This window comes from Crocuta crocuta, unplaced genomic scaffold (genome assembly GCF_008692635.1).
Source record: "Crocuta crocuta isolate KB4526 unplaced genomic scaffold, BGI_CrCroc_1.0 scaffold138, whole genome shotgun sequence".
Classification (NCBI taxonomy): domain Eukaryota; kingdom Metazoa; phylum Chordata; class Mammalia; order Carnivora; family Hyaenidae; genus Crocuta; species Crocuta crocuta.
Genome location: NW_027532585.1, coordinates 6,176,588 through 6,188,408, shown reverse-complemented (window position 1 = coordinate 6,188,408; position 11,821 = coordinate 6,176,588). Strand labels below are relative to the sequence as shown.

The following is an 11,821-nucleotide window of genomic DNA, read 5'->3' as shown; positions in this document are numbered from 1 at the left end:
TAACAATATTTCTCTGTAATGAAGAGTTTCTTGGGTTGCCTCTCTCTTTTTCACTTTGGTCATTTGTTTTGTTTTTTAAATGCACATATGAATGAAATCATATGGTATTTGTTTTCCTCTGACTGAGTTCTTTAGCTTAGCATAATACTCTAGAGAGTATTATGGAACTCTGCTCTCTTGCTTTAATTGAAACTTACTGTATCCTGAAGCCTCACTGCTCTCTAAGGGAAGAGCTGAATGTTTTTTCTTTCCTAATGTTGATTAGTCATGGGAATAGTATCTGCCTTGGTCCCTTTGACATTGACAAATAATTGCTTTTCTTTACCTTTTTTAAAATTTTATCTCCTCTGAAGCAATATTCCACCTCTCCTTGTTGCTACCTTTCACGAAATCCTGTGCACTCCATTTAATTTTTTATCCACTTACTACATTTTCACCTGCCTCATTGTCTTTCAGTTATTATCCCTCATGATGTGATTCTTTATTTCAATTTCCATATGTACTTTAATTATGCATTAGTTTTTTTGTGTTCAGTTTTCAAAAAGACTTACAGGATGCAAACACTTTAAATAAAGCAGGACAGCTTTATTATAAGCAAAAATTAAGGATTTAAAAAAATTTGGAGATCTTAGATATTAGAGCTAATTGTGTGGTTGTTGTTTAATACAGTGTGGGGTTTTGTTTTTTTTGTTTGTTTGTTTTTTTGGTGAGGAGGTAGACATAATCACCAATGTAATAAAATAGCCCCCCAATAAAAGCTGTAGGTGCTTATATTTTTATATTATATCTGGCCACACACTAAACTTGCTTATTATTATAAGTGTTTTATACTTCTTGGTAAACAATCTGATTTTAGACATAAAAAGATAACTTTCTTTTATTCTAACTTGAAATTGGTCATTGATAGCTGCCAGACCTTTTCATATGCTGTTTCCTTATTTGTATTTGTCTCTTAGTTTCAGAATGGGTAGGAATATTTTTTTTTCCAGGAGAATATATAGATCATGTACTTTTAGGATATTTGCTTGCCTGAAATTTATCACTGTGTTGGCTTTCTGTTTAGACAGCATGGTTGAGTATACATATTCCATAAATAACTGCTCTAGCATCTTGTCTTTTGACATATATTGTTACTTTAGAATACTTGGCATCTTAACTTATCATCCTTTGTAAATAACTCATTTGTCTGTGTGAATGTGTGTTTGTGCTTACATGTGTGCACCTACCCACAGGGATGTGTCCAGATGTCAGTATTATTTTTTAAATAACAGCCTTATTGAGATATAATTCATATACTCAAATCTTACTCTTTTTGAGGTGTACAATTCAGTGGTTTTTAGTATATTCAGAAAGTTGTGCGACCATCACCATGATCTAATTTTAGAACATTTTCATCATTCCTAAGAGAAACCCAGTGCATATGAACAGTCACTTCTTATTTTTCCTTACCCCAAACCCTAACAAACTTCTTTCTATATCTGTAGATTTATCTATTCTGACACATAGATAGATAGATAGATAGATAGATAGATAGATAGATAGAAAGAAAGATAGATGATAGATGATATTGTGGAATGATATGTGGCCTTTTTGACTGGCATCTTTTGTCATAATGTTTCAAGATTCATTCATTTTAAACAGGTATCACTATTTTCATTTCTTTATATGGCAAACTGGTATTCCTTTGTATGGATGTAATTCATTTTGATTACCATTCACCAACTGAGAGACATTTGGGTTGTTTTTACTTTGGGGCTACTATGAATAATGCTGGATTCTTTTTATCTTTTATGCAAGGTATTTCAATATTTAGGTTTCAGTCTTCAACAGATCTTTTCTATCATATTTAACATATGTGTATCATATGTGTATATTATTTATACTTTTTTCAATTTGTTATGATGTCCACTTTAACAATATTAGTATGCATATATTCAAAATTTCTATGCCTGTTATTCCTTTTGAGTGATTTTCATCTCTATTCTGTTCTGGGAGACTTTTTCAGATTTGACCTATGTAGCACTTATTCAGTTTTATATTGTTTTAATTATTTTATCTTCTGGTTCTATTATTTTATTTAATTTTACCATTATTTTATTACTTTTTTGTTTTTTTTACATTTTAATTATTTAGCTCCTATTTATTGTAGTCGTCATTATTATCTCCTCCTTCATCTTTAGTTTGTTGGATATTTTTTAGATTTTCCTTCTTTGATGCATACTTAATAGATATTTTAAATGACTAGACAGTTTACTCATGTTAAATTATTACATATACTTAATCTGTATTGACAAAGTGATATTTTTCTCTTCTCATTATGCAAGTTGACATGATGCAGGTTGCAGCTGACAAAATCAAAGATGTCAACTTTTTTCTCTTCATTTTCACTTCTTTTATCTATACAGTTAGAATCCTATTCACTTTAAAGGCCTATCAAGTTCATACAAAAAGTGAAAGAGCTATAAAGAAGNCGAGATCATGACCTAAGCGAAAGTCGGACGCTTAACCGACTAAGCCACCCAGGCACCCCGAAGAGTTACTTTTTTTTACATCTGTTTTACTCATATTTGTAGGCCTCACTTTTAGATATGATTAGAAAATTAATTGAGAACTTCTAATTTTCCTGGAATTGTCAGAGATTGCTTATTGTGAGCCAAAATATTTAAGAACTAGCTCTATCATTTACAGGTGTTCCAAACTTCAGGGCTCAGTCTGTGAAATCAGAGGATTGATTTATATAGTGTTTATGATTTCTTCAAGTTGTGAAATATATCCCTTTGATATTTTTTTTCTAGACATACATTTTTCAAATAATGGTTTCTAATCAGTAATATATTTAAACATGCAGGATACAGTTTATACTTTTTAATTATGGAAATTTCAAATACTGTATAGTATATGGCATGTGCTTTTGTGTATATATGTATATAATATATATTTTCACAATATGTATAATATCGTTTGAATGTTGTGTATGCTGCTGAGGTTTAGTAAAAGTTAACTCTTTGCTATATTTNATAATATATTTATATCATGTATATAATATAATATATAATATAAACCATATATAATATATAATATATGTTATATATATATGTATATATATAATTTTTTTGATGTTTGATGTTTCCAGATTGTAGTTGCTCTAGCATTAAGGAGGGGATATATAGGAAGCAAAAATAACAAACAAATCAAAGCCCACAAACCTAGGGAATGCACTACTGGGCCATGAGTTCTGAGCTCATTGCCTTTTGCTTACCTAAGGACATTGTTCTAAAATTACTCCTCTCTCTCCTGTCTCATCAATTTTCCCTTTCTAATAAATTTGTATTTATGCCAATCAGTATAAAAAAGTGCAACTTCTCCTAATTTAAAAAGTTGTTCTTTCTAAAAGACAGCCTAGTTAATCGGAGAAGACATTTGCAAATGACATGTCTGATAAAGAGTTAGTATCCAAAGTATATAAAGAGCGTATACAACTCAAACCTAAAAAACAAATAATCTAATTAAAATGGACAGGAGACACAAATAGACATCTCTATAAGGAAGACATACAGATGGTCAACAGACACATGAAAAGATGCTTAACATCACTCATCAGTAGGGAAATGCAAATGAAAATCATGAGATATCATCTCACACCTGTCAGAATGGCTAAAATCAACACTTTAAACAACAGGTGTTGGCGAGGATGTGGAGAAAGAGGAACCCTCTTATACTGTTGGTGGGAATGCAAACTGGTAGCCAGTGTGGAAGACAGTATTGAGGTTCCTCAAAAAAATAAAAATAGAACTACCATATGATCTAGTAATTCCACTTCTGGGTATTTAGCCAAAGAATGTGAAAACACTAATTAAAAAAGATATATGCACCCCTATGTTTGTTGCAGTATTATTATAATAGCTGCTATGGAAGCAGCCCAAGTGTCCGTTGTTAGATGAATAGATAAAGACAATGTGGTATATGTGTACAGTGGAATATCAATTCAGCCCTACAAAGGAAAGAAATCTTTCCATTTGCAATAACATGGATGGATCCAGAGAATATAATGCTAAGTGAAATAAGTCAGCCAGAGAAAGACAAATACCATATGATTTCACTCATATATGGAATTGGAGGAAAAAACAAAACAAATGAACAAAGGGAAAATAAAAAGAGACTAAAAAAAGAAAGGAGAGAAACCAAAAAACAGACTCTTAACTATAGAGAACAAGGGGAGGTGGGTGGGGGGAATAGGTTAAGGGGGTTAAGAGTACACTTATCTTGGTGAGCACTGAGTAATGTATAGAACATTTGAATCACTGTATTGTACACCTGAAACTAACACTGTATGTTAACTATATCAGGTTTTAAAAAAAGTAATTCTCTCACGTTTCTTGTTCACACTTACTCCTCCTACTACTTTGTCATTGTTCTGTATCTATGAATAATGCAGTAAATTAAGTTGATTCATAATCAAACAGGACTTTCTTTTTTTTTCACTTAAAAATATTTATTAAAATAAAAATAAACCTGAAAAAAGAATTACCAAAATGCACCCCTTTGCATAGTAGTTCAAGAATAAGGGAAGGGCAGGGCAGGGAAAGGAAGGAAGAGAAAGGGAAAGGAAGGCAAGGGGACTTCCTTGCTTATATATAATAATGAAATGGTTCATTAAAGCAGTACAAAAACTTATTTTCAGATTATGTACATTTGCGTAAACATGGTACACATTTGAAATGTCAGTGTTTTAATTCCTGTACTGTATTTAGCTAAGAATTTCAGAGTAAATTTCTGCATTAAGATACTTGTTTTAAGTGCCAAGTAATTATTCATTTTTAACCCCCCCCCCTAAAAATATACCAACAAAATGATTAAAACCAGTGGGGGTAGAAGTAGGTCATCTCCTAGTTAAGTGGAAAATTGCACAGTTGGTCTCTGGAGGACTTTGGTTCTAAGCAGTTTTAAAAGAAAACATTTTGGGAGCACCAAAACATTTTGGACTCAATTGGTTAAGTGTCCGGCTCTTGATCTCAGCTCAGGGCTTGATCTCAGAGTCGTGAGTTCAAGTCCTGTATTGGGCTCTGTGCTGGGCATGAAGCCTATTTAAAAAAAAATTAAAAAATAATTAAAAATTTAAAAAATGTTAAAAGAAAAAAAATATTTTGTGTAGAAATACAAAATTTCTTCAGTTTCTAATAATTAACATTCTCTTATAGATATTCTTATTAGTCACTTGAATTCAGTGATACTTCTACTAATTTTGTTTCAGGATTCAGACTTGTTTTTTAGCCCAACTGATATTAGTATTGATCATTACCATATATAATATACATTGTGCTTACTTTGTACTTCAAACTCTAACAAATGAGAATAGTAAAATCAAAGTTGAATGCATGGCAAAGAATCTGATTGGACATGATTGTGGCACAGGCTAGAGTCCATAAAAGAAGAATGTCTGCACACTTGGGTGCTTCACCCTCCACTCATAGCTACGTAGGTGTCCCCTCTTCCCGATCCTTACTTCCAAGAGGCTATCTACTCTTGACTTCTCAATACTTAGTTTCATAGCAAATATAGTTATGCAAATTATTGAAACTATTTTTGAAGTGTTTACATTTCCTCAGTTATATTTTTTCTTGATAGATATTACCTGTTCTGAATATTGCATTCCTACCTCTCAACCCTTGCCCCCTGCAACTGACCAGGGTGATCACTATTCTCTTTTTTAATCAAAAAGACACTAAGTTCTGGTTTTATTCCTATCTCATAGCTTGCTCTCTCAGCCTCCTTGGTTGGCTCCTCCTGAGGGTCTGATTATTTACACTGGCATGCCTCAGGGCTGAGCCTTTCACCTCTGCTCTTTAACTGGTGGTTTTCTGGCTTCATTGTATCTAAATTCATCTAAAATCCTGATAATTTCCAACTTGTCTTCTCCTAAACAAACCGTTAAGCTGGGTTCAGCATGTCACTTGGGAATTCAGTAAGTATCTCAACCTACGCGTCTTCAAAACTAAGCTCATAATTTTTCCTCCGGCTTTCCCAAAATAAGACCTTGTCTTCTTACTCATCTTGGTTAATGGTGACTTTTGTAAGTCTTGTATCAAAAAAGGTTTACCTTTCTTTTTTCAAATGCTACATCTGTTTATTCAGCTAATTCTTTGTGTTGTACCTACCCAATACATTCCTAGTGACTGACTTCTTCTTGTGACCTCCACTGCTGTCACCCTCACCACCATCACCTTTTGACTACATCTTGCCACAGCTTCTTTACAAGAATCATAGTTAAGACTTGTGGGTTTGTCTTTTTTTAGGTTTTTTTATTTCTTTCCTGTCATGATTGCATTTTCTTCAATAAACTCCATGACTTCTATTCCTACTATCTTTGATCTTTAAGTGTTCCTTCTCAAAATTGCAACCATATTCCTATGCCTACAGCAGTTTATCTCCTTTATGCTAGTTTATTTTTCTCCAAAACACTCATTGGCATCTGTTATACCATACACTTGGGTTATTTATTAATTTCTAATGTCCATCCAATACAAGTTTCATGAGGACAGAAATTTTTATTATTTATTGTTGTGTCTCCTATGCCTAGAACACTGGCCTATTGAATTTGCTGCTATACTTTCTGGAAGTCAGGTGACAATTGGAAATGTGTACTATTGCATAATGCTCATTATCTCATATAAATTCTGAGAAAGACAAAGTGTTGCCTTACACTAAATTGTAGGGCAATACATGAGGTAGACCTTATAAAGTATATAGTAAGCAACATAAAGAGTGATGCCTTGATACTTTTAACAATAATTTCAGTGATATTATACTTATCTTTACTTTTTATTTTAATAGTGTTTAATGTCTGAGGGCATAGCATGAAAGATATATATCTAAAACAGAGAAGTCATCTATAAAATAATTTGAAATGTTTTTTTAGAGGTGACAGTTTAACATTAATGAGTAATTCTTCACTCCTGTGTAGCCTGTGAAGCTACTCATGATATATAACATTCAAATGTTTCACCTTGGTTTCAACATTATATATGAAAAAATTAAAAATTGTTTACCCTTATTTCTTTTTGTCAGTTGCTACTGAGTCACTTCTGTAGAATGATGTTTATCACAGACGCATTTAAAAAATGCTAAAGATAAAAATTTCCATAATAATAAAGGAACAAATAAATGCATCTTAGTACGTGTTGAAATATTATTTATCTATTAAATTTCGTGTTTTCAAAAAATTATGACTTTTTGAAAGTAGGGTACAAAATATATGCCTGTCTCTTTTTCTATCTACAACATTTTAAAAGGAATAAAATGCACCAAAATGTTGCCTATATTTTTCTCTCATTGTAAGGTTATGGTTGACTTTTAGTTTTTTGTTTATTTTTGTGTAGTTACCAGATTGTCTACTGTGTTTGTAAAACATTTGTAATGACAACAGAAGTAATACATATGATTTTTAAATAATTAGGACTTCTACCATATCTGTCATTTGCTTTTTATTGCTCAATGACAGAGAATTATTTTTTGTCAATCTTGAATGGCCTCTGATAATTAATGATAATCATTTTTAATACTGATATGCAATATGTTTTCATCTAACTTTTGCTTATCGAATAGTTTGTAAAAGTGCATATCAGGATTGTATTTTTTTCCCCCACAGACAGCCTTTTGATTGACTATCAGTTTACCTTCAGCTTATTACAGGAAGATGATCGCCACCATACTGCCATAAACTTCATAGCGAACCCAGAACAGGTGAGAAAGTAATTTAACCTTTATAATTGTTACATTAATATCCAGGGATATAATTTTTTGTCATGTTTTATTGTAATTTTAACTGCAGTTAAAAAGGCCCTATAGGGCTTCTGAAGAAAGACTAATCCTGTTATTTTTTCTTGTCATGAAAACTTGTGTATCCTTGTGATTCAGGGAGTTTGTGAGTTTGGTATTTCAGATTTTGCAAGGTCCTACAATTTAAATGATATATTTTTATTATTTTTTCAGTCTTATAACGGTGTTTGTGCATGTAATTATGCTCTCAAACTGGGGGTAGCCTTATTTGAAAATAAAATCCAGGTTTTCAAAGCATGCTATATTATATATGTTCTTTTTCTTATAGATTGTTACACTGTAGTAGATTTTCCTCATCTGTTAAACAAATCTACTGGTTTATCTAATTTAGATGAATACTGGCTTCTTTTTTTTTTTAACATTTATTGGGATGTAATTGACCTATTACAGTGTGTAAGTTTAATGTGTATAACATGTTACGTGGATACATTCATATGTTACAATATTATTACTATAGTAACATTAGCTAACACCTCTATCATATCACATGATTATGTCTTTTTTATGGTGGGAATAATTCAAATCTAATCTCACTAACTTTGAAGTATATTATACAGTATTGTCTATAATAACTATGCATTACATTTGATCTCTCGGACTTGCTCATCTACTTGTTACAAGTTTTTATCCTTAAACAACACCTGCCCAATTTCTCCCAACTCCAGTCCTAAGGGGTTTTATTTAACTTTTATAGATTTCACATATAAATGATACCATTAAAAGTATTTGTCTTTCTCTGTCAGACTTATCTCACTTAGCACAATGGAGTACTTGTTTCTTTAAGCAATTTACTGCATCAGTGACATAATTTAAAAACTTGATGAAGCTTAAATGTATGAAAGATTAATTATCAGTTATCAAAGGAAAAGGCTCTAAGTTTGTTTGGAAGTAACATATATATTCCTACCCATCTGAAACCTAATGTAGTTAAAAAGGCAAAGGAATGAGAATATCAACCATTTGGTTTATTTGGGTGGGGTTTTAGTTGTTTTGAAAGTGAAAATAACTCTTTCAAAATGAAGATGTTAAAAAAAGTGAAGATGTTAGTGAAATATTTGAATCATTCTTTTTTGTTTATTTAGAACACTTAATATAAGATCTACTTTCCTAAAAAGTTTTTAAGAGTTCACGTACTGTATTGTGAACTATAGATGCTATGTTGTACAGAAGTAGAACTTATTCTTCTTGCATAACTGAAACTTTTATCTTTTGAATATTAATTCCACATTCCTCCATCCCCCTAGACCCCCACCTCTGGCAATCACCAGTGTCTTCTCTGTATCTATAAGATCAGGGTTTCATATGGTTTTGTTTAGATCACACACATAAGTGAGATTATATGGTGTTTGTCTTTCTATGACTTATTTCATTTAGCATAATACCCTCAAAGTCCATTCATGTTTACGCAAACAGCAAAATATTATGTTTTATCGCAAAATACTATTCCCTTGTATATTTATACCACAACTTTTTTGTCCATTCATCCATTGATGGACACTTATGTTCATTCCATATACTGGGTATTATAAATAATACTGCAGTGAACATGGGGTACATTTTTTAAAGTTTCTGTTTAAGTGTTTATTTTTGAATATTATGAAATCAATGAATATGAAGAAAAGGTAATATATAATTTTAATAGTTTGGTACAGAGGATTCAAATGTGATCATGTATATCATTTTCTAAGTTCAAATTTTTTTTCTTTTTTTTCTTTCATAATTTATTGTCAAGTTGGATTCCATATAACACCCAGTGCTCATCCCAACAAGTGCCCTCCTCCATACCCATCAGTCCCCTTCCTCCCTCCCCCACCCCCATCAGNTGAAAGTGCTGCTATGAACATTGGGGTCCATGTGCCCCTGTGCATCAGCACTCCTATATCCCTTGGGGTACATTTTTTTGTTTTTGTTTTTGTTTTAATTTTCTTTAAATAAATTTTTGTTTTCTTTAAATAAATACTCAAAAGTGGAACTGATGGATCATATGGTAGTGTAGTTTTATTTTTAATTTTTTCAGGAACTTCCATACTCTTTTCCATAGTGTCTGCACTAATTTACATTTCTGCCACCAGTGCATAAGGGTCTCCTTTTTCCCCACAACTTTGCCAACACTTGTTATTTCTTGTCTTCTTGGTAGTAGACATTTAGACCAGTGTGAGATGATATCTCATTATGCTTTTGATTAGCATTGCTGTGATAAATAGTGATGTTGAGCACCCTTCTGTGGCCATCAGTATGTCTTTATTAGAATAAGTCACAGGAATAAAAGGTACGACAGAGGGAATATAGTCAATGATATTGTAATAATGTTGTATGGTGACAGATGGCAGTTGCACTTGTGGTTAGCATAAGGATGTTGAAATGGTATGTTATACACCTGACACTAATGTAACATTGCTTGTCAACTATACTCAAAAATTTCATTAAAAGTCTATTCAGATCCTTTGTCCTTTTTTATTTTTATTTAAATTCCAATTAGTTGACATACAGTGTAATGTTAGTTTCCGGTTTGAATTTAGTGATTCATCACTTACATACAACACCCCGCACTCATCACAAGTGCCCTCTTTAATACCCATCACTCATTTAAGCCATTCCCTTACCAACCTCCCATACAGCAACCCTCAGATTGTTCTCCATAGGTTAGAGTTTGTTTTCTGGTTTGCCTCTCTCTCACTTTCCCCCTTGGGCTTATCTGTTTTGTTTCTTAATTTCTACATGAATGAAATACATACAGTGTTTGTCTTTCTCTGAGTTATTTTGTTTTGCATAATACTTGCTAGCTCCATCCATGTTGTTGCAAATGGCAAGATTTCATTCTTTTTGATGAGTGGCTGATATTTCATTGTATATGTATACCACATCTACCTTACCCATTCATCAGTCATTAGACATCTAGACTCTTTCCATACTTTGGCTATTGTTGATAATGCTGCTATTAAACATCAGGGTGCATGTATCCCTTTGAATCAGTATTTTTATATCTTTTGGGTAAATACCTAGTAGTGCAATTGCTTGATCATAAGGTAATTCTATTTTTAACTTTTTGAGAAACCTACATCTTATTTTCCAGAATGGCTGAATCAGTTTGAATTCCTACCAAGATTTTAAGAGGGTTCCCCTTTCTCTGGATCCTCACAAACATCTATTCTTTCCTGTGTTGTTAATTTTAGCCATTCTGATAGGTGTGAGGAGGTATCTCATCATGGTTTTGACGTGTATTTCCCTGGTGGTGAGTGATGTTAAGCATCTTTTTGTGTGTCTGTTGGTCATCTGTATATCTTCTTTGGAAAAATGACTATTAATTTTTTCTGTCTTTTTTTTAATTTTTTAAAATGTTTTATTTATTTCTAGGAGGGAGAGAGAGAGAGAGAGAGAGAGAGAGACAGCGTGAGCAGGGGAGGGTCAGAGAGAGAGGGAGTCACAGACTGAAACAGGCTCCAGGCTCTGAGCTGGCAGTCAGCACAGAGCCCGACACGGGGCTCGAACCCACGAACCGCGAGATCATGACCTAAGCGAAAGTTGGACGCTTAGCCGACTAAGCCACCCAGGTGCCCCTCTGTCTGTTTTTTAACTAGATTAATTTTGGAGTGTTGAGTTTGAGAAGTTCTTTATAGGTTTTGGATACTAACCCTTTTTCAGATGTGTCATTTGCAAATGTCGTCTCCCATTGCAGTAGATTGCCTTTTAGTTTTGTTGATATTTTGCTTTGCTGTACAGATACTTTTTATCTTGATGAAGTACCAACAGATTATATTTGATTTTGTTTCCCTTTCCTAAGGATCCATATCTAGTAAGAAGTTGCTAGTGCTGATGTCAAAGAGAATACTGTCTGTGTTTTCCTCTAGAATTTTGATGGTTTCCTGTGTCAGATTTAAGTTTTTCATCCATTTTGAACCTGTTTTTGTATATGGTATAGGAAAATGCTCCAATTTCATTCCTCTGCATGTGGCTATTCAGTTTTCCCTTCACCTTTGCTAAAGAG

The 11,821-nt window shown here is 32.7% G+C and overlaps 1 protein-coding gene across 1 annotated transcript in view; it reads left to right on the top strand.

Annotated features, from left to right (window-relative positions):
- Positions 1-11,821, top strand: part of ATRNL1 (attractin like 1) — a 767,076-nt gene that overhangs the window by 280,689 nt on the left and 474,566 nt on the right. The window contains exon 22 of the mRNA XM_077779526.1: positions 7,646-7,740. Within this exon, the coding sequence (XP_077635652.1) occupies positions 7,646-7,740 (95 nt within the window). The remainder of the gene's footprint in view (positions 1-7,645; positions 7,741-11,821) is intronic.